Source organism: Mus musculus, chromosome 15 (assembly GCF_000001635.26).
Source record: "Mus musculus strain C57BL/6J chromosome 15, GRCm38.p6 C57BL/6J".
In the NCBI taxonomy this organism is placed as follows: domain Eukaryota; kingdom Metazoa; phylum Chordata; class Mammalia; order Rodentia; family Muridae; genus Mus; species Mus musculus.
This window is the reverse complement of record NC_000081.6, coordinates 22,697,311-22,724,585: the sequence shown is the minus strand read 5'-3', so window position 1 is coordinate 22,724,585 and position 27,275 is coordinate 22,697,311. Positions and strand designations below refer to the sequence as shown.

At 39.3% G+C, this 27,275-nt stretch overlaps 2 protein-coding genes across 5 annotated transcripts in view; one reads left to right on the top strand and one right to left on the bottom strand.

Moving 5' to 3' along the window:
* The window catches only part of Cdh18 (cadherin 18), a 928,594-nt gene that overhangs the window by 752,906 nt on the left and 148,413 nt on the right, over window positions 1–27,275 (bottom strand). The gene's annotated exons all lie outside the window — the stretch shown is intronic.
* Window positions 9,602–10,766, top strand: Hnrnpa1l2-ps2 (heterogeneous nuclear ribonucleoprotein A1-like 2, pseudogene 2). The gene has a single exon (NM_001165971.1). It carries the CDS (start codon window positions 9,756–9,758, stop codon window positions 10,716–10,718), a length of 963 nt encoding a protein of 320 aa, NP_001159443.1. The 5' UTR covers window positions 9,602–9,755; the 3' UTR covers window positions 10,719–10,766.

The following is a 27,275-nucleotide window of genomic DNA, read 5'->3' as shown; positions in this document are numbered from 1 at the left end:
CATCTATGTTCCAAATGCAAGGATATTTACATTTGTAACAGAAATTTTACTAAAGCTCAAAACACACATTGAAACTCACACAATAATAGTGGGAGACTTCAACACCGCACTCTCACCAATAGAAAAGTCATTGAAACAGAGACACGGTGAAACTAACAGAAGTTATGAACCAAATTGATTTAACAGATATATAGAGCATTTCACCCTAAAAGAACATACATTATTCTTAGCACTTCATGGTTCTTTTAAGAAAATAACATCTAAATAAACTTAGGTCTTTGTTTTATTTTCCAGTATTACTGCAAACTTGTTAGTTTTTTTAGGTTAACATACAATTTGAACATTTTTGTTTTCTGTTTTTAGTGCAAAAACTGAAAATAAGTCAAATTAAGCCAGGCTCTTACAGAAAGTTAGTATTATCAATATGCTCAGTTAAGATTTTATATTTCCATTATAGACCCATGGGGAATCTTGGGTAATAAGTTTAATATCCTAAAAGTTATAGAAATTAGCTCATTGAGGACATTCCTGTTGGTATATTCATACTTAATTTAGTATAGTACTGCATAGCTTTTTATTTATTTATTATTTAATTTAAAATGTTTTATAGGTCTCTGCATTAAATAATTGCTATAAAGGTTTTTCAGTTCTGATTTGGGTACACAAATGATTATCTCCTATTTTCTAGCTTACAGATATGCTTGTTGTTAGATTTGCTTCGTTTCTTGGTTTAGTCTTTCCTTTCAGTTGCTACCATCAATGATGAAGTAATCAGTTTATGGAACACTGGAAAAATGATTAACTTTTCATACAACCAAAACAATTTCCAAATTAAAATATCGGACATTCCCTCTCTTCTCTTAGTGCTGATTTTCTTTTCTTCAATTAAACCATTTGTCCATATGTGCACTTTAAATATCTCAATATTTAGTTGTATGCTAATATAAAAATAGTTATATGGTTAGTCTTTTGAAATACATAAATGGATCTGTCCTTTGAGTACATATCATTATTTTTCAAATTATTGTGAGTTTTACTGGGAATGGTTCATGTAATCTATACCATTTAAAAAATTAATTTTTGTGCTTTGTTCTTTTTACAAATTATTTTATTTACATTCCAGTCCTTGTGCTCATCTCAGTCATCCCTCCTGTAGTTCCTCATCCCACTCCTCCTCACCCTTGGCTCCATCAGGTCTTCTTCCATTTCTTTCTGTTTTAAAAGATTTATTTATTTTATGTATGTGAGTACACTGTTGTTCTCTTCATGCACATCAGAAGAGGGCATCAGATGGTTATGGACTATGTGGTTCCTGGAAATTGAACTCAGGACCTCTGGAAGAGCAATCAGTGATCTTAACTGTTGAGCCATCTTGAAGTTCCTGTCCTACAGATCTTTTATTTCCTTGGTTAGAGTTACACCAAGATATTTTATATTATTTGTGGCTATTGTGAAGGATGTTGTTTCCCTAATTTGTTTCTCAGTCTGTTTATCATTTATACAAAAGAAGGCTACTGATTTGTTTGAGTTAATATTATATCCTGCCACTTTGCTGAAGTTGTTCATCAGCTGTAGTAGTTTCCTTGTGGAATTTTGGCAAATATTGAACTTAATGATAAAAATATTGCATTGAAAGAGGAAACCCTGTCCTAGAAAAACTAATACTCATGCTCTTACTCATATGTGGACTTTGGCATAAAATCTCATAGATGTGTTTAATGTGGACTTCCTACAGAATTCAGTATGGTAGAAAAGGGCCACAATTCAGGAGTGAGATAAAGATCCTTTGGGAGAGGTGGTAGTGGAACAAAATTTCATGAAGAAAACTAGGTGACTAAGAGAGAAAGCGGTTGATGTAGAGAAAGGATCGGTGAGTCAAACAAAGAGTGTGGTTTAAGTTGGATAATATACACTAAATATATTTGAATAGGCCATTTGGGAATGTAGTATTTTATTTGCTTCCTAAATAAGCATAGATATTTTTCATATAAAAGAGCATAACTAGGTTTACTCCATGTAGCCTTTATCTAATTTCTAACTTGATTATTTCTCCTCTAATATATACTGTCTCGTTACTTAAATGAGAAAGCCATACTAGGATTAAAATGTGATTGTTAATGTGATTGCATACACAATATTGTATGTGAAGAAACTTATGTGACAGAAAATCTGAACTTTTAGTATTTTACAAGAATAAATCTCTAGCTATTTAATAAGTCATGAATGTTTTATAAGAATGTGCTAGGTAAATATTTAGAAACTCTCTAACACTTAATAGGATTTATAAAATTTATTCAATATTATCTGTTGAGATTTGATTTGGGCCAATGGTTAACATAATTTAGTGGTGTCTCTCCTAGTTCTCTCAGGCTTGTTTGTCATATTTCATATATCAGGGGGCCTAAGCAATGGAAATTTAAAAGTTAATAATATAGATGTGGACAGCTGAGTGATGGTTTATGCTTCCACGTTGTTAACAACTAATATGGAGAAATAGGGACAGAGAGAAAGAGAGACGCAGGATACAAAGGGGGAAAAAAGAAACAGAGAAAAAAAGAAGTTTTGGTATGTTGATGCCATAGACTGTATTCACATTATTAAGTTTGCATCAATGACTTCATTTAATACCAGTTACATCTCAATGACTTCATGTTTAAACACCATCTCATTAGGTTGGCAGCTTTATTATAATTTTTGGTAATGTGTACATTCTTTGCCTTATAAAACATGGCCCCCCACCAGGCAGTCCTACATAATCTATCATTGCTAACATAATTTATCATACTTTAGAAAAGCAACTATTTAAATTTTGTCTTTTACTTTGACCTATCAAAAGTACAAGAACATGTATCCAACCAGAATCTATGCTTATTTTTATATTTTTCACTGCAAAAATGCTTATTCATTTATCTGTAGTCATTTTCAGTTACTTTCACCGATTAGTAAAAGAAATTAAAATTATTACTACCAATACTTTGCTCAAAAAATTCCTTTTCTCAAACTACAAATTTCAAAATCAACTCAAAATTACTGCTAGAACATCTATACTCTTAAAGAAATGTAGACATGCTTGCAGTTTTACTAGTACCTGCCTTTTTGCTCAGGTGGGAAGGTATTCTGGATCAGAAGCCCAAGAACCTTAAAGTCTTGAGAAGAAGCTATCCCAAGAGAAGGCTATCCTGAGACAGTGGAGCCTAGCAACCGCTCACTCAGTTTTACCCTCTCAGCGGAGATGTTGGTGCTTTCAGAGGAGAGCATCCTCACTGAGCTGAGGAGCTCAAGAGCCTCAGCCCTGCTCTTTCTCTTCTTTGCTTAGTCTTCTCCTGATGAGAGAGACTCACCAGGCATCAGATTTCATTGGAGAGACTTATTGGAGAACAGAGGGAGAGGAGGGTAGAAGAGGAGGGAGAGGAGGGAGAGGAGGGACAAAACCAAGGATGCCTGTCCTCTGGCTAATTCTACCAAGAGCAGATAGCAGGAAACTGGACAAAGGACAGTGCTTACATGGAATTTCTGGGGGGCAGGGGTAGAGTGGAGCTTTCTAGGGTGGACACTTCCAATGTGAAGACTGATGGGATTTCAAATCCTGAACATGGGGGAGCACAGGAATTTGTGAGTTTTCCTGTGCAGGAATTGTTGGATTTTCTTGCTTAGAGATTAGTGGGTTTCTGTGGGAAGTTCAGGGATTGGATGGTTTTCCTACTCAGAGATTGTTGACTTAAGACTTTTCTCCCAAAATTAGCATAATTTGGGGAAAGTCCTGCTGAAGAGCTGGCAATGACCTTTATGACATTTACAGAGGATGGAAATGCTATTACAAGAGTTAGATAGGTCTGATGGAGGGGCTGGGCTACTGGAACTCCTGAGAGGGGCCCTGGCCACATTCCTGCCTTGAGAGTTTACAAAGTTTATGGATTTTACAATATTTACAAAGTACACCAAGTTCACAGAGGGAGTGCAAGACAGGAATCATTGTTCCAAAACATTAATTAATTAATTAATTAATTCATTCATTCATACAATTCATACACACACACACACACACTGTTGTGCTGTTGGATTCTGTTAAAAATAACACTTCAGATTAATACATTGTAGCATCTGTAGTTATTCTGAAACATAAAACAAAAACAAACAAGCAAAAACAAGTGAAAAATAAACAAACAAAAACAACATCAACAAAAATGAAGAACAGTAAGGCTGAGTTTCCCTGGTTGCCTTGGTGGTATCTAGAGCTGATCTTCAACCTGAATGAAACCCATTGTTCAGTAAAGATGCCTCTGGTAGGACAAAAAGCACTGAATATTCATTTTGTGTTTTATCCAAGGAAATGCACAAGATAAATACAATGCTAATAGAATACCTCTTGGGAGGAGTAAGAAACATAGTGTTTCCATGTATAAAATCTTTGAACATTTGTGGAAAAATAAGAATGTCTCATCTTTTGAATATATCTCTCTATATCTCTGTCTCTCTGTCTCTGTCTCTCTTACACACACAAAACACAGACACAAACAAACACACACAAAACAGAGCTAAGTGATAAAACTATCCTGCTTCCTATGTGCATAACCTTTCTAAGTGTGATCTGGAAGATGAATCTTTTGCCAACAGCCCCAGAGCTCAAGTTGCAGATACACAAAGTTAAATCCCCATTATACAATTTTCTGAATCATGTGGCAAATTTAATCTCCAGCAGCTAAAGTACAGAAAAGAATGTGATTTTGTGATTTACGAGGGCAATGGGGAATGACCCTGAGGGTGCTGAGAGGATTGAATCCCTGAATTCTAATTGACCAATTGTACCTGAGAAAATTCCTTATCCACTCTTAGCCGAGGATGCATTCCCAAGCACACCTGTAACCCCTAAGTGTTGGCCTGTCAGTCCTTCTCAGGGGAGTTAATCCTGCCTACTATGGAGAGCAGGCAATGACTTACTCTAAAGATGTTTGACAAACCAGTGTGGGGATGTCATAGGAACCACAGAACATTGGCTCCTGACATAAATAGACACAGTGATATGCATGCCCCTTCAGATGAGATAGAGCATTGGACTCCACCACTAACACAATTCATGAGTTTTCTAACTCATTCAAGTAGAAGTCTGGTGATATGCTTGAAATTGAATTTTAAGGGTGTAGGGAAGTGATGGAAGAAACATAAAATGTGATATGCTGAATTAATGGAGATGGGTTCATGGAGTAAGATTTTAGGATTTATATGGACGCTCACCTAGTGCACAAAATTCCCAAGAATTTATTTTACTGGATTGTCTGAGTATTTCTGAAAAAAAAAAAAAAAAGAAAAAGAAAAAGCCTGCTGAGAAAGAGCAAGACATAGCCGATATCCAATTGCTTAATGTTGATGAAGAGATTTTAAATCTCAGACAAAGCAAAATGTTTGCTTTGATGCATCTGCTCTATCTACCAATTGGAGGTATACAATAATGCTATACCCTATGAACCTGTAGAGATCCTTGACTAATATAGTTAAATTACTAAGGATTTCCAAGTAACATATATGTAATATGTTATATATATATACATATACATACATATATATATATATATATATATATATATATATATAACTTTATTTCTAATCACTTCATTGGTTATAATTGTTATTTTAAATGATTGTGCTTCTGCAGACTTAATATATCTTTGTAGAATTTCTACAAAGAATTTTCTTTAACACAGAAGATTCAACTCTAGATATTAGAATTATCAGAATCATTAGAATCACCAGAGGTTGTCTGAGAAAACATAGATGTCCAGTACTGATTTTCAGAAATTCTGATTATTGGTCTGAGATAGGGCAAAGGTAAAGTTACTTTCCATGTTTTTGTTGTTACAATTGTACTGTGCAAAGAGAAACTGAAAACGGGTAACCTGGAGCTATGGTTCAAGGAGAGGAATGTAAAAAAACAAAAAAACAAAAAAAAAAAACAAAAAAACAAAGAAACAAAAAAAGCAAACAAACAAAAAAACAAACAAACAAAAAAATAAAACAAAGCAAAGAATTTCTTACAATGTTAAATAGCAGAACTTTCTGTGGCTGTATGTTTATATCACAAATACTCTCTACAGAAAAGAATAGTTCATATAAGAAAAGTTGTATCATGTGACAAAGACTGATTCTGTGTCTTTAAGATGGGCTTTACAGTGACCTACACCTCACAGGTGTCCTACAAATTTTTAATTAGCTGATGGCTATTTCAAGTAATACCTAAATTAATTTTAATGAATTAATTACTACTCATGGTAGAGCTGTTATAAAAATTCAAAAAGAATAAGTAGATATCAAACAGAAAATAAAACTATCTAAATACAAATTAAAAAGGAAACTTGATATAGGACCCAATTACCCAATTTGAGCTTGAGAATTTAGAAAGACAAAGCTCTTTAGATTTTGTTAAAATAGTAACACTGAAATAGTAATGATTTCTATTTCAATATTTTTGAGCAAAGTGAATTTGTTTTTTGAGGTAGTTTTATTTCTCAGTCAATGAAAGAAATGTTTCTAATTTTTTAAAAATTATTTTCTGGCTTTGAAGAGACAGTGCTAACACTTGATAAATTTAAACTTTCAAGTTTGAGCATCCAGTGTTGGCACTGAACGTAGAGTGCTAACATGCAGTACTACACTGGAGCAAGCAGAGCTGCATCTCTGATGCTGGCAGCAAAGGCACATTCACAGCCCTAGCCTGTCACTTGGCTGGTAGTTTGGTACATCTTTTGCCCTCCATCTGTGTATTGTCGCTCAGCTCCCTAGTCAAGCATTAGGTACAGTTTCAATGACACAGATGATGTCCTGTGTTCTCACCTAATTTATTACGCTCTGAGTTTAGAGAACAAAAGGCATATTCAGCTCAGGCCTATCCAGCAATTTCATTTCTTTTGAGCTTCCCTTCATTTTATTATGCTTGACTTTTTCTTTTATCCTGGGATTTAGCTTTTACTTAGACCTAGAAATAAATCTTTCTTCTGCTCTTTTTCTACTTGCCCTTGACTGCTATGGAAATCAAACAGAGCTATACAAATACAGGGAAATGGTTTTATTCCCTGGTTGGAAGCTTGGGAAATTATTCAAGATCTTTTGAGTACGATGTACAATTAAATGGCTGAGAGAGAGAGGCAGAGAGAGAGAGAGAGAGGGAGAGAGAGAGAGAGAGAGAGAGAGAGAGAGAGAGAGAGAGAGAGGAAGAGAGAAAGAGAGAGAGAGAGAGGAAGAGAGAAAGAGAGAGAGAGAGGAAGAAAGAAAACCAGTATTGGAAACATTATTAAATTCAATCTAAATTGTCTAAGCTGTCCATCATTGGGTAACAAGGATGAGGGTGCCCAATCACATTTGTCTCTCAACTAACATTATAAATATTTTATGCTAATGAGAACCAGAAAAGAGAAAAAATTTAGAAAAACACATGATGATATGTCAACAAAATCAGTTGGAAACATTCCAGTGTAACAGGTAAAGTTTCTGCAGTTTCGTTTTTCCAGCGAATGACAGCTTGCAAAGTCAGACCCCAGCTTTATTATTATTATTATTGTGACTTTTACCAAATTATAATTTATGATAGCTACTATTGCCTCAACTAATCCATGATTACAGTTTGAAAAAGAATCAGAATGGAGGCATTATTGGGAAAGATCGATAAAAAAGCATTGCAGTTTCCTGTTTGAAAATGTAATCCCCTTATTACTGTACCTACTTTCAGTGTGTTGCCTCACTGATAAATATCACCTGAATCATTTGCTCTTTTTAGCAGTTAATGAACTACTATAATTAATGTAGAAATCAGAAGAAGCAGAAATCTAAGGTAACATTTTATGAAATTTACATTTTAGTTATGGTTCACATAAAACACAATGTGAAGTTCTATAGAAAGGATCATTTATAAGTATCCCCTGTCAATAAAATCGCTTATGGCCAGTGATCTAAGGAGGAAATAGGAAACTGGATTTTTGGCAGGGATAGAGAGATTTCTGGGAAATAGCCAGAAGCCCTGGCGATTTGTTTCAGAAGGCTAAGATGACAGACACAAGAAAAGAAGGACAGGAAATGAGCCATGTAGCTGAACTCAGGTTGGAATAAAAGGGATAATTGAGTTATGAGCTAGTCAGAGAGAAAGCTGAAGCTTACAGCCTAAATATGTATTAATAAATAATTAGTCTCCCATCCAAGTAGTAACCAGGCCCAACCCTGCTTAGCTTCCAAGATTGGGTGTTATGAGACTCTGTGATCTAGCAAACAGGTCTCCTTGTTTATCCTGTTCGTTTTTATTTTGCTGGTACATCCTAAATGTAGAGTAGAAGAAGAAAAAAGGCCAACCTTGAAGAAAAGCTCAAAGAAATAAGCATAGAGGTTTCATTGCATAGTCAGGGCCAGAGGAAGTGAGAGGCAGCCTCCATAGTTATGCTCTGTCTTTTTCTAGCCATAGCAGCAGTAGCCTGCTGGCCAGTGTGAGAGGACAAGTACTGATCCAGCTTTTTGGCCTGCAGGGGACCTCAGGGAAGCAGGGGTTGGGCCCAGCTGGAGGAAAAAGGAAGTAGAGAGCTCAGGGCAGGCACCTCTTTCTGAAAGGCAGTTCCATTAGCTGTGTTAGAGCCCTCACTGTGAGCTGTGGGCTGGGGGATGTGAGGGGGTGGTGTGGTGCAGAGATGGTACAGAGAGTGGAGGCTAGTCACTATCAAAGTAGAGCTTATTAAGTCCAAAATAAGATTTGAAAAGTGTAGTTAAGAGTAAAAGGGGGTGGAGAGGTAAAAGGGGGCAGGGGGAGAAGCTGGCCAGGAAAACACACGGGGGTGGGGGTGCAGGGGGAGGAAATCAGAGGAGGGCCTAGTCTTTAAACTTGGCCAGTGGTTACTCATGGTCTTGAGTAATCTCAAGTCCTGGTTTGGGTCTCTGTGGATAGGTCACTAGCAATCTGGAGGTTCCTCAGAACATTGGAAATAGATCTACCTGAAGACCCAGAAATACCACTCTAAGGGATATAGTTTGGAGCTGAGATAAAAAGATGGACCATGTAGAGACTGCCATATCCGGGGATCCATCCCATAATCAGCTTCCAAATGCTGACACCATTGCATACACTAGCAAGATTATGCTGAAAGGACCCTGATATAGCTGTCTCTTGTCAGAGTATGCCTGGGCCTAGCAAACATAGAAGTGGATGCTCACAGTCAGCTATTGGATGGATCACATGGCCCCCAATGAAGGAGCTAGAGAAAGTACACAAGAAGCTAAAGGGATCTGCAACCCTCTAGGTGGAACAACATTATGAACTAACCAGTACCCCGGAGCTCTTGACTCTAGCTGCATATGTATCAAAAGATGGCCTAGGCGGCCATCACTGGAAAGAGAGGCCCATTGGACACGCAAACTTTATATGCCCCAGTACAGGGGAACGCCAGGGCCAAAAAAGGGGAGTGGGTGGGTAGGGGAGTGGGGGTGGGTGGCTATGGGGGACTTTTGGTATAGCATTAGAAATGTAAATGAGCTAAATACCTAATAAAAAATGGAAAAAAAATGCCCCACCATGCTTCAGGGGCATGTGTTCTACTATGTTCATAGAAACCTTGTTTGTGATAGCCAGAAGCTAGAAACAACGCAGATGGCACAGTACAGAGGATGGATACAGAAAATGTGGTTCATTTACACAATGGAATATCAATCAGCTATTAAGAAAGAGGACCTTTTCTGCTCTTTGACACTGCCGAGGAAGCATCGCTGAAGGCTCTCGTAACTCTACCGTCATGTCTAAGTCCGAGTCTCCCAAGGAGCCAGAACAACTGCGGAAGCTCTTCATCGGAGGGCTGAGCTTTCAAACAACCGACAAGAGTCTGAGGAGCCATTTTGAGCAATGGGGAACACTAACCGACTGTGTGGTAATGAGAGATCCAAACACCAAGAGATCCAGGGGCTTTGGGTTTGTCACATATGCCACTGTGGAAGAAGTGGATGCTGCCATGAATGCAAGACCACACAAGGTGGATGGAAAAGTTGTGGAACCTAAGAGAGCCATCTCAAGACAAGATTCTCAGCGACCAGGTGCCCACTTAATTGTGAAAAAGATCTTTGTTGGTGGTATTAAAGAAGACACTGAAGAACATCACCTACGAGATTATTTTGAGCAGTATGGGAAGATTGAAGTGATAGAAATTATGACTGACAGAGGCAGTGGGAAAAAGAGGGACTTTGCTTTTGTCACCTTTGATGACCATGACTCTGTGGATACGATTGTTATTCAGAAATACCATAATGTGAATGGCCACAACTGTGAAGTAAGAAAGGCTCTGTCGAAGCAAGAGATGGCTAGTGCTTCATCGAGCCAGAGAGGTCGCAGTGGTTCTGGAAACTTTGGTGGTGGTCGTGGAGGCGGTTTTGGTGGCAATGACAATTTTGGTCGAGGAGGGAACTTCAGTGGTCGTGGTGGCTTTGGTGGCAGACGTGGTGGTGGTGGATATGGTGGCAGTGGGGATGGCTATAATGGATTTGGCAATGATGGAAGCAATTTTGGAGGTGGTGGAAGCTATAATGATTTTGGCAATTACAACAATCAGTCTTCCAATTTTGGGCCGATGAAGAGAGGAAACTTTGGAGGCAGGAGCTCTGGCTCTTATGGTAGTGGAGGCCAGTACTTTGCTAAACCACAGAACCAAGGTGGCTATGGCGGTTCCAGCAGCAGCAGTAGCTATGGCAGTGGCAGGAGGTTCTAATTACATACAGCCAGGAAACAAAGCTTAGCAGGAGAGGAGAGCCAGAGAAGTGACAGGGAAGCTACAGGTTACAAAAGATTTGTGAACTCAGCCAAGCACAGTGGTGGCAGGGCCTAGCAAAGGCCCTTTGTCTAACAAAGAAGACATGTTTTAGACAATACTCATGTGTGTGGGCAAAAACTCCAGGACTGTATTTGTGACTAATTGTATAACAGGTTATTTTAGTTTCTCTTCAGTGGAAAGTGTAAAGCATTCCAACAAAAGGTTATACTGTAGACCTTTTTCACCCATGCTGTTGATTGCTAAATGTAATAGTCTGATCATGAATAAATGTGTCTTTTTTTTTTAATGTGCTGTGTAAAGTTAGTCTATTCTGAAGCCATCTTGGTAAACTTCCCCAACAGTGTGAAGTTAGAATTCCTTCAGGGTGGTGCCAAGTTCCATTTGGAATTTATTTATGGTTGCTTGGGTGGAGAAGACATTGTCTTCAAAAACCTTGATGTTGTTAAACTGCCAGTTACTATTGTAACTTTTAATGAGTTTCACCATTGAAAGGGTCATCCAAGCAAGGTCAAAATTTGGTTATAAAATGGTTGTTGGCACACCCTATGCAATATCAAAATTGAATAATGGTATCAGATAAAATAACAGATGGGAATGAAGCTTATGTATCCATTATCATGTGTACTCAATAAACGATTTCTCTTGAAAAAAAAAAAAAAAAGAAAGAGGACATGCTGAGTTTTGCAGGCAAATGGATGGAACTAGAAAATATCATCCAAAGTGAGAGAACTCAGATCCAAAAGGATGTGCATGATATGTAATCACTAATAAGTAGATATTAGCACAAAACAACAACAACAACAACAACCAACAAAAGTACAGAATATCCAAGATACGTCCACAGAACTCAAAAAGGTCAACGAGCTGAAGTGCCCAAGTGAAGACGCCTCAGTCCCACTTGGGAAAGAGAAGAAAGCAATCACAAAGAGAAAGGGAAGGAGGGACCTGAGAGGGAAAGTAGACAAGGGACCTGGTCTGGTATTGGGTGAGGGAAAGGGACTGACGCCCCGAGGGCCAGCAGAAAGAATGAAAACAGGCAACTTGTAGAGGTGGGAGGTTAGGGGGACCCTCCAGAATGCACCAGAGACCTTAGATGAAATGCCCTAGAGTAGGGAGAGGTAACATATAGAACCCATCTCCAGCAGGAAGACAGGGCAACAACTGAGGGAGGAAGTTGCCATCCCACAGGCAAAACTCTGACCCATAATTGTTCCTGTCTGAAAGAACTGCAGGGATGGAATTGAGAGGAGCCTGAGGAAAAGAAGGTCCAGCAACAGGCCCAAAGTGGGATCCAGCTCAAGGGGAGAATCCAAGGCCTCACACTGTTACTGAGGCTGTATAGTACTCAACAAAGTGACCTGTCATGATACCTCTGAAAGACCCAACAAGCAGCTGAAAGGGTCAGATGCAGATACTTGCACCCAACCAATGTACAGAAGCTGCTGAGCCATATCATTGAATTAGAGAAATGCTGAAAGCAGCTGAGGAGGAGGGTAACCCTGTAGTAGCAATCTCAATTAACCTGGACCCCTGAGATCTCTCAAACACTGGACCACCAACCAGGCAGCATACACCAGCTGATATGTGGCCTCCAACACACATAGAGCAGTGGACTGCAGGGCCTGAGTTCAGTTAGAGAATATGTACCTAACCCTCAAGAGAGTAGAGGTTCCAGGGAGTTTAGAGGTCAGGTGTGGGGTGTGCATTCCCAAGGACACAGGAGGAGGTGTGAAATGTGGAAGAGTCAGAGAACGGACTGGGAGGGGAATAAAATATGGAGTGTAAACAAATAAATAAAAGATTAAAAACAAACAAACAAACAAACAAACAAACAAACGCAAAACTTAGACAGCTTTTGAAACTACACCAGAAACCTCAGCCCTCCACAGGAATAAAAGCAACAAACAACTCATAGAACCTGGAGCATCTCCAACCTGCAAGTGGAAAATCATGTGGTGAACTCAGGGATGAAGGTTTGCAGAGTCATCGCCTGTGCTGGGAAAGGCATTCCATGACATAACTGTCATGAGTCCCCCATGCTTCTGTATGTAACCACTCACTTATGCATACCCTAGTAAGCAGCCACAATAGTCTAGGGGTCACTGAGATAAACTTTTGTGGAATAGTTCATTTGGTTTGTCTTTGGTGTGCTATCTGGAGGGAACATATGATTGTTCACATTTTCTCAGGAAAAGTAATGTGACCAAAAGTATTTAAGTAGTCTTCAGAACAAGTCCCAAAGTGGTAGTTTGTTGTTTAAGAAACACTCTGACAATTTATTTTTCAACTGAAGAAGAAGGAAAGCCAAAGTGTAGATACTTCTAATCTTCTTAGAAGGAGTTAGAGAGACAAAGGTTGGAGCAGAGACTGAAGGAAGGACCATATAGAGACTGTCCCACCTGGCGATCCATCCCATAAACAACCACCAAACCCAGACAATATTGTGTATGTCAAGAAGAGCTTGCTGACAGGAGCCTGTTATAGCAGTCTCCTGAGAGGCTTTGCCAGTGTATACACAAGTGAATGCTCACAGCCAACCATTGGACTGAGCATAGGGTCCCCAGTGAAGGAGCTAGAGAAAGTACCCAAGGAGCTGAAGGGGTTTGCAACCCCATAGGAGGAACAACAATATGAACTAACCAGTACCTCCAGAGCTCCCTGGGACTAAACCACCAACCAAAGAAAACACATGGTGGGACTCATGGCTCTACCTGCATATGTAGCAGAGGATGACCTAGTTGGTTACCAATGGGAGCAGAGACCCTTGGTCCTGTGAAGGTTCTATGCCCCAATATATGGGAATGCCAGGACCAGGAAGCAGGAGTGGGTAGGTTGGTGAGCAGGGGGAGGGTGGGTAGGATAAGGGATTTTTGGAGGGGAAACTAGGAAAGGGGATAACATTTGAAATGTAAATAAAGAAAATGTCTAATAAAAGAAAAAAGAAAAAATTCAAATAGATCAAGATATATGCAACTAAATAATTACTTAATTCAGAGATTTTTTTTAACTGAGTATATTAGAAAACATATTATGTACCTAAACAACAAGAGTACATACCAGTTTGGTAATGTAAGACCAACGCCTACATTCAGAGCCTAGCTATGGGTTGTGTAATGTGCTAAGAGCTACAGATATACCAGGTGTATTTAGGCAAAGTCCTTTTCCATGTACTGATCAGTTATAAGTGGATTATTGTGTTTTTTTAATCATTTATTTTTCCCTTTTCAGACACTTCATCCAACTAACAAACTCCCATTCAACGCAGCCAATATTTGCAAGAGTTCAGAAATAAATTTCACAGTGAATCATCATCCTGAATTTACTGAATCTAGGAATGATGCTTGAACCCCTGGGACATGGCTTGTCTGTCGTTTCTCATCTAAGGAAGAATCAGAGTCAATCATTTCAGTTGGAAGCTCTAAACCATGAGAAGGGGCAAACAAGTTCACCTTTACTTAAACAAGAGCCAGGCAACTGAAACTTCTCACATCTATTCTCTTAGAGTCACAGATCTCTTTATATTTCTAGGGCTTTCTAGAATTGTTTAAGTTGTTGTAATAGAAACCTGATGTTCAGCTATCAGGGATTACCAGTCAAATATATCCATATACACAAATTAACCTCTACATAAGAAAAAAGTTTGAGAAGAGTTAAGATCCAGATATTATTTTGTAAATAATAAAATAAACAAAAAACCCTTTTTTCATAAATGCTATCAGGATCAAAGACAATGAAAACATATTAAGTCTTTTTAGCCATCCCATACAGCCTTGCTCAAAAACACCTATATTCCATTAAATAAATACCTAAGACCAAAAAAGGTTTATGTTTTTAGCGTTAGCATGAAGCACTTATAACTTTGTTATCTATATTTATTAGAATCTATGTTAGGCTTTATAGCTAAATTTGGGTCAAGTGCCTTACTCGGAGATATCATTTGTTATATGGATATTTATACCTGATAATTTACAAACTATTTAATTCTGTTAGAAAAATGACAAAATTGTATTTAGCCCTTCTGCGATTTCTTCCTCTCAGTCATTCTGGCCTAAGAACACCATGCATTTATTTTCTAATGTTTGCTCGTTTACAGTCTCTATTATACTTCTAAAACATGCCTGCTAGGTAAGAACTACTTGGTTGCAGAGACAGCATTCATTTACCTCATGGGGTAAACTATGAGGATTAATCACATGCTGCGTGGAAAGCAGAGTTGCGGTGAGACTCGCAATAAAACTCAAGACTGATAGCAGCAAGCAAAAGAAAGATCCCATGTATTCATCAGTCTCCTCCAGGAGTATCACTTAAATCATGAAAAAAATTGTTTCTGACACAACAGAGACGACTACAAAAACAAACAATATCTCCTAAGAGTTTCCCAGAACGCACTGTTCTCGGAACATGAATTTTCATTGTAAATAGAATGACTTTGATTTTCACTAGAGACCACAGACTTTCTGAAATGTAACTGAGGTGTGACTATTAACACATTATTTAAGAAAAAAAAATGTGCCTCTTACATTTCATTTATTTAGCCCACAGAGCATATTTTTTCTCTCTTAGACATAGTTTTATATAATTACCCTTAATCTGCCCCCCTACTTTTCTGTCTAAATAATTTAAGACATTGAAGGAAGCAGAAACCCAAAGAAGTATTGAGCTCTGAGAAATATGCTGCCTTCTGCATGAGGGAGGAATTGCTTTCTGAAACAACTTCAGTGGATCATGTAAGAGAGAGTTAATTTCTGGAGCCTCACACAGAGGATTCTTTTGGTAAATACAACTTCAATAATTACTGGGACTATAAAATAAGGACAAATTCATAACCAAGTCTATGCACATAACAAACTATCTAAAAGAAATAATTTTCCATAGAAAATTTCCATAGAAATTGCCCTAGAAAATTTCCATAGAAATTTCTATAGAAAATTTCCACTGAAATTATCTTTTATGGCTCTCTTTTGTAAAATTCTTATGCCATTCTCTTACCCTGACCTCATATCTACCCTTTCCCTTCTTCCCACTCTTCTGGTTTTGAAGTTTTTAAATTTTTTCTTTTCTTTTTGAGATTATAATAAAATTACTCCCATTTATATTTTTTCTCTCCTCCCTTTTAAACCCTCCTTTGCTACTTTTCAAATTCATGAAATCTGTTAATATAGTGACCATATATAATATTAATCTATATTATATATAATAATGTATATAGTATATATACATATACTATATTATAACATTACATATTATAATAGATAATATTAATATATCATGTGTTAATATAACATGAAATGTGTGTCATATATTAGTTTATTAATATATATCAAATACACACACACATATATATATTGGACTATTCTCCTTGGAGACAACTCTGTCTCCTTCTACTCTTGATATTCATATTTGCCTGTTGTTTGGTTTGGTTTGGTTTGGTTTGGGTTTTGGTGTTTGTGTGTAAAAGTACAGTCAAGCAGGCTTTTTCCTCAACCATTCTATCATGTCTCATGTCACAAAAATAATAACAGAGTTGTCCTTGTTTGGTTCATGTATAGGCAATCATGTTGGTGACACTTTATGGGTACAAAATCTTCTAGTACCAGGAGACATAGACTAATACCAGAGTCAGAAGAATCAAAAATGAAAATTAAATTACAAATGACACTCATATTTTATACTGTTCTGAGGAATTTTATGAAGAGTATAGCTTTAGAAGTTGTCATGGGACTAAAGATAAGAACTAATTAAAATTCACAAAACTAACACCTTCTTCATGCTAAGTTCATGAATTTTATTTTTAAACTTCTATACAAGAAAATATCCAGTTTTCTTTGGTCATATTCCCACTTAAAAAATTTTAATGTCAGCAAAAATCTTCATTTTTTTTTCAATAAGTGTATGTTCTCTTTAGGTTTCTTCAGAGATAGCTCTCATTACTAGAGGGCACATACACTAAGACAAAGAATCAAGGAAGACATGTTTGACCTAAAATGATGAAAGCAAAGTAGATAATAATCAATGAACCAGTGACCATTCATAAACATTCTTGTAGGGTTTTTTATTGTGGTTTTTAAATTAGGGGACCATTGTAACTGAGCTACATCCTTGGATGAATACATGAATCTAAACAAAGCTAGAATACACCAATCTAAACCTAATTACCTTTGTAACTTGAATTATCCCAAGCACATATGCTACATAATATTATTCCAAGAACTCCACTGGTGTTTATGTAAATGATATATAGAGTTATAAATTCTTAAATTTTTCAGAGATGTGCTTTTTTCTAAACATAAATCACTTAACATTTAATGCTTCTAATGTCTGTTTTAAATCCTGTGATCTTTTCATAATTAGAAAACAATAAGAGAGAGAGAGAAAGAAAGGAAAGAGAGAGAGAGAGAAAGAAAGAAAGAAAGAAAGAAAGAAAGAAAGAAAGAAAGAGGGAGGGAGGAAGGGAGGGAGGGAGAGAGAGAGAGAGAAAGAGAGAGAGAAAGAGAAAGAAAGAAAGCAAGAAAGAAAGAAAGAGAAAGAGAGAAAGAAGGAAAGAAGGAAGGAAGCATTGAAATATACTTTTCAATGTATACAGAATATTGTAAAAATATTTTATATTAATTTTTCATTCATTTCTAGAAGAATTGTTCTACTATGGGAAAGATTATAATTAATACATCTCTGAGTGTTAACAGTGGTTCAGGCAGGCAGTTGCCCCTTCTCAGTCTCTTTGTTTTCTAGCTCTCTGCATAACAAGTTATGGTAAAATCGAGTTAAGTCATGTCCTCTGCCCCATCATTTAGGTTGAAAGATAAACTCACTGTAGCTTTGTTGAACCCAATCATAGACTATTTGTCATCTCTAATGCAAAAGATACTATGAATACTGCCGGGGGGGGGGGGGGGGGAGGGTATGGGGGACTTTTGGGATAGCATTGGAAATGTAAATGAGGAAAATACCTAATAAAAAGAATTTATATATATATATAAGAATGCTGCCTACTGTGATCAGTCAATTCATCTCTACTTTTTTATAGGTTCTTCATACATTAAACATAAATATTCCTTATATTAGATTCTTTATATAATAAGATGATATGCAATGTATTGCAAGTCCATATTTAGTCTATTCTCTACAAAGGCCTATCTAAGAGTTTACTATGTCAACTTCACATTCTGATGCATATCTTCCATATTGTCAATATGAAAATTCCTTGACCATAATTACAGACACAGAAGAAAGATTGAGAAACATATTCTTTAATTCAAATAATTTCATAAAGCTAGGGAGCAGAGAGACTTGGAGTGCTAACATGAGAGCATGTATTCAGTTTACATTGAATTAGAAATTCATAACTGATGAGTAACGAATAAGGATATGTGTGGTGAAAGGAATATCAGCTAAAACCTGTTACACGTCTCAGTACAGGAATTTGGTTCAACGATACAATTCATTATGCAGAGCTGTAAATATTAGTCAGCAAAAACTTTACTTGGATTGTGAATAGTGCTTATTAAAGATAAATGTAAGGAAATGGGAACTATGTTATTCCTGATCGTTGAAGAATCAGTACAAGAAAGGATAAAAATGAGGCAATCCAGATAGTTGTAGGTTTGTGACCCCAATCACAAAAGCTAAATTGATCTCTAGGATGGATATTGAAAATCAGACCAAGGTATTTGATGGTGCAGGTACAAAACGCTCCAATATCTGAATTCCAAAAAGCACATCAAGTGCTTTTTTTTTATTGTTTTCTTTCAGCAAAAGATGGACTGTGGTTTCTAATGATTGATGGCTAAAGGCACAAGTGGCTATCTTTGCAAAATGAGGGAAGAAATAGCACAAAGGAAATAGTAATTTTTAAACTGTATCACTTCTTAAAATATATTTTTCAATTTAAGAGTATTTTGATTGATGTGTTGAAGATATTTTAGAATTAATATTGATCTCATTGTTCACCACTGCTAAGTACAATCCTTTGGAAGAAAGACATCTATATTCAAGGTCAATGTCAAAAAGTTAAAGTTATAAAACTGTTGAGAAGTTTTTAAGTCTGCTAAAATTATTTCCTTATGTAAGTTTGAATAATGTATACATACGTAGGTGCTTAATAAATAATTCAAATTTAAAATGGTGATTGTGGTGATTAAATTTTTTGGGTTATTTTTACTGGTTTTTGGTTTTGTCTAAACCTTTGGAATTTTAAATACTTTGTGTAAGTGAGATCATGTGTTCTGGAAAAAGCATGACTTGCATTTTATTTAAAAGGAGAGTGACCCTTTGTTGTTTACAGAGTCTGACCAACCAGATTCACCAAAGGTGGAATATGACCATGGGTCCTTCTTTTTGAAGTATAAATACTGTTCCTCTGAGTGGTAACTGGTGACCTTTGACTTAAAATGGAAATATTTTTTCAACATTTGACATGCATCTGAAAGTATAACAACGTAAAAACAGAATTCTAGGCCTTTAGGCCCAGGCTTGGGAATGTGGCCTTTGTAAAGGTATGCTAATCATAAAAGAGATAGCGACATTCCTCTACCCACCCGCTTCCTGGGTTCAAAGAGTGCTCATTCAAAGAAAGTCACCCTGGCCATTACCAGAACCTGCAATGCAAATGTGCTATTGTTAGGGGCTCTTAGAAGCTGTCTTGAGAGTTAACAATTACCAGCTATTCCTTGTGACTCTTGTAACTTTACACTTCCTTGTGACTCTTAACTGGTATCTTTGGTATCTTCCAACAAAGCCCTCCCCACTTCCTTGAGTTTCAGTTTCTTCCTTTAAATACCCCCTTACCCAGCTACTCAGGGCGCCACAGTCCTCTACCCCTGCGTGGTGTATGACCGTGGGCCCGAGAGCGCTCTTGAATAAAAATCCTCTTGCAATTTACAACAAGACCGTTTTCTCGTTGGTGATTTTGGGGTGTCGCCTCTCCTGAGTCAGAACGTGGGGGAGTCCTCACGTTGTGGGTCTTTCATTTGGTGCGTTGGCCGGGAAACGCGACCACCCCTCACACCCGAGAACCGACTTGGAGGTATGGGGATCCCCTCTTGTGTGTGTGCCGGCCGGTGTATCTGTTTTGAGTGTCTGTTTTCTAAAACGAACATTAGAACATGTGCTTGTTATGTTGGGTTGTTTGTGTCTTGTCCTATGTTTCTGAAGCACGGCAAAGTCTGAGTTTGGATCCATCTGAGTTTATTGAATTTGTGTCTTGGTTTCAGGGTTACAAGATCGTGGGTTCGAGTCCCACCTCGTGCCTTGGTTTTCGGGTTGTGAGATCGTGGGTTCCAGTCCCACCTCGTGCTTTGGTTTCAGGGTTACGAGATCGTGGGTTCGAGTCCCACCTCCTCGTGCTTTGGTTTTACACCTGGCAAAGTGAGAAACAAGTGAGATTCTCTGGTTTTGGTTGTCTAGGTAAAAGTGGACGACGGTGTTTGTAGACGATGGGGTGATGGGGTTTTCTGAAATGCGCGCGTCTGTATTTGCAGCTGTCCTTTTGGGCCGTAAGGACCGGAGGACTGTGGTCGGCAGACGTGCTAAGAGGACCACAGGCTGTGGCCCTGGGGGACGCCCTGGGAGGTAGGGAGAGTCAGGGACGCCTGGCTGTCTCCGGAGATCGGTCAGAGGGACCGAGTTCTGTTGAAGCGGAAGCTTCCCCCTCCAACATCGTCTAATTCTTTTGCCTGCTTGTGGAGGACAAGAAAGGGTCGAGTGTGTCTGGATTTGTTGGTTTCTGTTCTATGTGTTTTTGTGTACGTGTTTAGAGCTATGTGAAAATCTACAGAAACAAAGGTAATTCTCATAGGTGCTTTATACCCTGACTAGAGATAGTTTACACCTGAGATGTGAGAAAATGGGTTTTGAGAAAAGCAGTACTCTCCGACTATCTGGAGATAATTTGGTAATAAAAAAATAAAATAAAATAAACAGTATTAATTGGTCTTTGAAACCCTGCACCTGTAGTTAGGAATCTAGTGTGGCTAGAGAAGCCCTGCTAGACACTGATTATAAATGCTGTTCTTATAGGGACCAGCAGCTTCTCAAAGTTCTATGGTAAGGGAACAGATGGCTGTTTTTCCTACAAAAATTGGATTCATCAGGTGACAAGGTGCTCCTCTTTTGAAATTACAGCTAGAAAAATTAAGAATTTTGTTTGGTTTAAATGAGCAAATGTATATGGCCATTTCATTTTTGTTTCTAAATAGTTTCAAAAGTATAAATATGTTTTATATGTCTTGGTTATAGATTAGTGGCTCATAAGTTATTGGTTATGATTAAAAATTTGTAACATTGGTAACAAAAAGTTGACTTAAAACTGGTAACTCTGGGTTAGAGTAATTTAGAACTACAACATGCAGCATGAGACAACCCATGGGAACAGGTCTCTAAAGATACGCCTGAATTGGGTAATATTCTGTGTAATTCTTATCCTAGAAATCTGATTTATAAAAGATAAGATTTAGGGTAGTGTCTTTGAGATATATTGGCGGCTACACCTTCTTGTGTTTGTGTGCAGGAACAGACAGCCAAACTTTGTAGCAAGTAATGTTTTTAGAGTTCATTTTTAAAGAAAATAGATTGTTTACACTGTTAAAATTGGGTTTTGCTTCTCAAAATTGTGGTTGTGCTCTCATGTTACAAGAGAAATTGAAGGCTTCTCCTAAATTGGAGCCACCAGCTAAATCGGCTCCTCTAAAATCTATAAAGCCTCCTGAGTGGCCTAGTCCATAACCTTCCCCTTATCCACAGCCTTGACCCCAGCCGCCAAGGGAACCCCAAACCCCTCGGGGCGTTGAGAGGCAGACCGCTGTGAGTACATGGAGCCACAGGGACCTGCAGAGCAGAGTCCGGGCGGACTCTGGTGGACCCACCCAAACTTTAAACCCTTCAGTACTGGTCATTTTCCTCTGCTGGTATTTATAACTAGAAAACTAACCACCCCCTTTCTCAGGATCCCCAACGCCTCACAGGGTTGGCGGAGTTCCTTATGTTCTCTCATCAGCCTACTTGGGATTACTGTCAACAGCGGTTACAGATGCCTTTAACAACCGAAGAGCAAGAGAGAATTCTGTTAGAGGCTAAAAAAATAGCCTGGGAGCCAACGGGCGGTCTACACAGCTACAAAATGAGATCGACATGGGATTCCCTTTGACTCGCCCCAGTTGAAACTACAACATGGCTAAAGGTAGGGAGAGCTTAAAAATCTATCACCAGGCTCCGGTCTCCAAGGTGCCTCAAAACGGGCCCACTAATTTGGCTAAGGTAAGAGGTAATGCAGGGGCCGATCGAACCTTCCTCTGTGTTCCTTGAAAGGCTTATGGAAGCCTTCAGGCGGTTCACTCCCTTTGATCTTACCTCGGAAGCCCAAAAGGCCTCAGTGGCCATGGCCTTTCATAAGGCAGTCAGCTCCCGATATCAGAAAGAAACTTCAGAGATTAAAAGGTGTATTACAAGAAGGAGACAGTTATGCGATCTAGTAAAAGAGGCAGAGAAAGTGTGTGTGTGAGAGAGAGAGAGGCAGGAGACAAAAGAAAGAGAAAACAGGAGGAATAGTAGACAAGAAAGAAATTTGCCACAGTGGTAGGAGAAAAAGAAAAGACAGGATCTAGACAGGAAACCTGGGCAACTGAAGACCGAGCCTCAGCTAAAGAGGCTCAGCTGTGTCAGACTGAAGTGACTTATTTGGGATACACCCTTCGAGGTGAAAAGCAGTGGCTAAAAGAAGCCAGAAAAAGACTGTAACTCAAATCCCCACCCCAACTACACCAAGGCAAGTAAGAGAATTCTTGGGTACTGCTGGCTTCTACAGACTCTAGATACCTGGGTTGGCGACCGTAGCTGCCCAGTTGTACCCCCTAACCAAGGAAGGTAGGTGTTTGTGTGGACCCCAGATCACCAAAAAGCCTTTAAAGAGATTAAAAAGGCCCTACTGATGGCCAGCCTATGCCTGACCTAACCAAGCCTTTCACTCTTTATGTAAAAGAGAGAGCAGGGGTCACCAGAGGAGTCCTTACTCAGACTTTGGGACTTTAAAAAAGGCCAGTGACTTACCTATCCAAGAAGTTACACCCTGTTGCCAGCGGGTGGTTTTCTTGCCTGAAAGCTATTGCTGCCATAATCTGCTTGTCAAGGATGCTGATAAGCTCACTCTGGGACAGCAAATAACTGTAGTGGCATCCCACACTCTTGAAAGCATTACCAACGCTCCTGTGACACATCAGAGCTTTTTGTTGTCTAAATGAGTGATCTTCGCTTCATTCCACCTGCTGTCCCACTGCGTGAGACTGCACCTACTCATCACTGCGCTGACATTCTGGCAGAAGAAATGATCTGAAGGATCAGATCAGCCTTGGTCTGAGGACAGTAGCCTCAAGGTTAAAGGTAAGCAGAAGGCGGGGACAGCAGTATGGTGGTGAACAGAAAGCAAGTGATCTAGGCCAGCAGCCTTCCTGAGGGACGTAGGCCCAGAAAGCTGAACTTGTGACTTTAAGACAAGCTCTATAAATGACAAAGAAAAGTCTACACTGACAACAGGTATGCTTTTGCCACTGTACGGGGCAATATACAAAGAGGGCTGTTGACATCTGCAGAAAAAGACCTAAGATACTGTGGCTAAAAAAATTCAGGTGGCAGATCTAACCGCCAATCAGGAGGCCCAAGGAGCAGTGATCCTGGCAGTCAAGGAGCCCTAAAGATTATTATGACATCAGAGAGACCAGCTTTAGATACGTCGCTGAGCACTATCAAGTTATGGACAGTATTTGACTTGGCCTGGGGGCCAAGAAATTCAAAGGTGTGGTTAGGTCCTTTGACTGCTATGTTACAGGACTCTGACTTGGCAGAAGAAATAGTCAAAAGCTTCAAGGACTGTGCTATGATGAGGTAGAATTTCTAAAAGAAATCTTCCCAAGGTAATGGACCTGCCTTTGTTGCCCAGGTAAATCAGGGACTGGCCAAGATATTAGAGATCGGTTAAAAGTTACATTGTGCACGCAGGCCCCAAAGCTCAGGACAGGTAAAAAAAAAATTAATAGAACCATTAAGGGATCCTTACCAAATTGACAGCGGAGACTGGTGCTATGATTAGATAGCTCTCCTACCCTTTATGCTCTTCAGGGATAGAAACACCCCTGGACAGTTTAGACTGACCCCCCTATAAATTACTCTAGAGGGGGCCCCCCTCCACTGGTAAAAATAGCCTTTGTACCTAGTGCTGACATGCTGCTTTCCCAGCCTTTGTTCTCTAGGCTCAAGGTGCTCCAGTGAGTGAGACAGCGAGCGAAAAAGCAGCTCCAGAAGGCCTACTCAAGAGAAGAAGACCTGCTACATTAGACGTCTCCACGCAGAAAACCTTGAGACTCCGGTGGAAAGGCCCTTATCTTGTACTCTTGACGACCCTACTTTCTACCTTTATGGGACCCCTTTTGATTTTGCTTCTGCTTTTAATTATAGGTCCATGTGTGTTAAATAGACAAGTCACCTTTATTAAAACAGAAATTAGTGCAGTGTGACTTTTAGTTTTAAGACAACAGTACCATGCCCTAAAGTAAAGGATCAAGTATGTCAAAAAAAATTGTGTCTAGATCTAAGATTAGAACTACTAACAAGTAGAAGGGGGGAATGAAAGTATAACAACGTAAAAACAGAATTCTAGGCCTTTAGGCCCAGGCTTGGGAATGTGGCCTTTGTAAAGGTATGCTAATCATAAAAGAGATAGCGACATTCCTCTACCCACCCGCTTCCTGGGTTCAAAGAGTGCTCATTCAAAGAAAGTCACCCTGGCCATTACCAGAACCTGCAATGCAAATGTGCTATTGTTAGGGGCTCTTAGAAGCTGTCTTGAGAGTTAACAATTACCAGCTATTCCTTGTGACTCTTGTAACTTTACACTTCCTTGTGACTCTTAACTGGTATCTTTGGTATCTTCCAACAAAGCCCTCCCCACTTCCTTGAGTTTCGGTTTCTTCCTTTAAATACCCCCTTACCCAGCTACTCAGGGCGCCACAGTCCTCTACCCCTGCGTGGTGTATGACCGTGGGCCCGAGAGCGCTCTTGAATAAAAATCCTCTTGCAATTTACAACAAGACCGTTTTCTCGTTGGTGATTTTGGGGTGTCGCCTCTCCTGAGTCAGAACGTGGGGGAGTCCTCACGTTGTGGGTCTTTCACATCCAGTAAGGTCTCTTCTGTCAACATTGAATTTGATGTTTCGCTGGCCTGAGTGTTATGACACTCTTCCCTTGGGGACCTTGTCAGCTAGAGGGACGTGAGGATAAACATTTGTCCTATACATTGTTACGATTTTGAGCAATGTTTAAAGAAATATGAGAATGTAGGTATGCTATTGAGATTCAGGTTTCAATTATTTGGGTTAAAAACTGAGATGTGGACAGAGCCGCTGAGGCAGCAGCCTGGGCGGGCCACAGACAACCGGCCACCATCCGGACCAGAGGACTGGTGTCCGCCTGGCTTGGGAAGCGGCCTCAGCCTCAGCAGCAGTGGTCGCCATCTGGGTTCCGGGACTCCGCGGGACCTAGGAAATTAGTCTGAACAGGTTAGAGGGTGCGCCAGAGAACCGGACAGCTTCTGGGACAGGCGGAAGCACAGAGCCGCTGAGGCAGCAGCCTGGGCGGGCCGCAGACAACCGGCCACCATCCGGACCAGAGGACAGGTGTCCGCCTGGCTTGGGAGGCGGCTTCAGCCTCAGCAGCAGCAGTCACCATCTTGGTTCCAGGACTCCCTGGAACTTAGGATTTTAGTCTGCACAGGTGAGAGTCTGCACCACAGAAGCTGACAGCTTCTGGGAACTGCCAAAGCAACACAGCTTCTGAGAGAGGCCCTGTTTTGGGCCTTCTTCTTCGACCAGGAGGAGGTCCAAAAACAAGATATCTGCGCACCTTCCCTGTAAGAGAGCTTGCCAGCAGAGAGTGCTCTGAGCACTGAAACTCAGAGGAGAGAATCTGTCTCCCAGGTCTGCTGAGAGACGGTAACAGAATCACCAGAAGAACAATCTCTAAACAGAGTCAACTATAACTACTAACTCCAGAGATTACCAGATGGCGAAAGGTAAACGTAGGAATCCTACTAACAGGAACCAAGACCACTCACCATCATCAGAACCCAGCACTCCCACTTCGCCCAGTCCAGGGCACCCCAACACACCCGAAAACCTAGACCTAGATTTAAAAGCATATCTCATGATGATGGTAGAGGACATCAAGAAGGACTTTAATAAATCACTTAAAGAAATACAGGAGAACACTGCTAAAGAGTTACAAGTCCTTAAAGAAAAACAGGAAAACACAATCAAACAGGTAGAAGTCCTTACAGAAAAAGAGGAAAAAAACATACAAACAGGTGATGGAAATGAACAAAACCATACTAGACCTAAAAAGGGAAGTAGAAACAATAAAGAAAACTCAAAGTGAGGCAACACTGGAGATAGAAACCCTAGGAAAGAAATCTGGAACCATAGATTTGAGCATCAGCAACAGAATACAAGAGATGGAAGAGAGAATCTCAGGTGCAGAAGATTCCATAGAGAACATCGGCACAACAATCAAAGAAAATGGAAAATGCAAAAAGATCCTAACTCAAAATATCCAGGAAATCCAGGACACAATGAGAAGACCAAACCTACGGATAATAGGGGTAGATGAGAATGAAGATTTTCAACTCAAAGGACCAGCAAATATATTCAACAAAATTATAGAAGAAAACTTCCCAAATCTAAAGAAAGAGATACCTATGAACATACAAGAAGCCTACAGAACTCCAAATAGACTGGACCAGAAAAGAAATTCCTCCCGACACATAATAATCAGAACAACAAATGCACTAAATAAAGATAGAATACTAAAAGCGGTAAGGGAAAAAGGTCAAGTAACATACAAAGGCAAGCCTATCAGAATTACACCAGATTTTTCACCAGAGACTATGAAAGCCAGAAGAGCCTGGACAGATGTTATACAGACACTAAGAGAACACAAATTCCAGCCCAGGCTACTATACCCAGCCAAACTCTCAATTACCATAGATGGAGAAACCAAAGTATTTCACGACAAAACCAAATTCTCACATTATCTCTCCACGAATCCAGCCCTTCAAAGGTTAATAACAGAAAAAAAACAATACAAGAACGGGAACAATGCCCTAGAAAAAACAAGAAGGTAATCCCTCAACAAACCTAAAAGAAGACAGCCACAAGAACAGAATGCCAACTTTAACAACAAAAATAACAGGAAGCAACAATTACTTTTCCTTAATATCTCTTAACATCAATGGTCTCAACTCGCCAATAAAAAGACATAGACTAACAAACTGGCTACACAAACAAGACCCAACATTTTGCTGTTTACAGGAGACACATCTCAGAGAAAAAGATAGACACTACCTCAGAATAAAAGGCTGGAAAACAATTTTCCAAGCAAATGGTATGAAGAAACAAGCTGGAGTAGCCATCCTAATATCTGATAAGATTGACTTCCAACCCAAAGTCATCAAAAAAG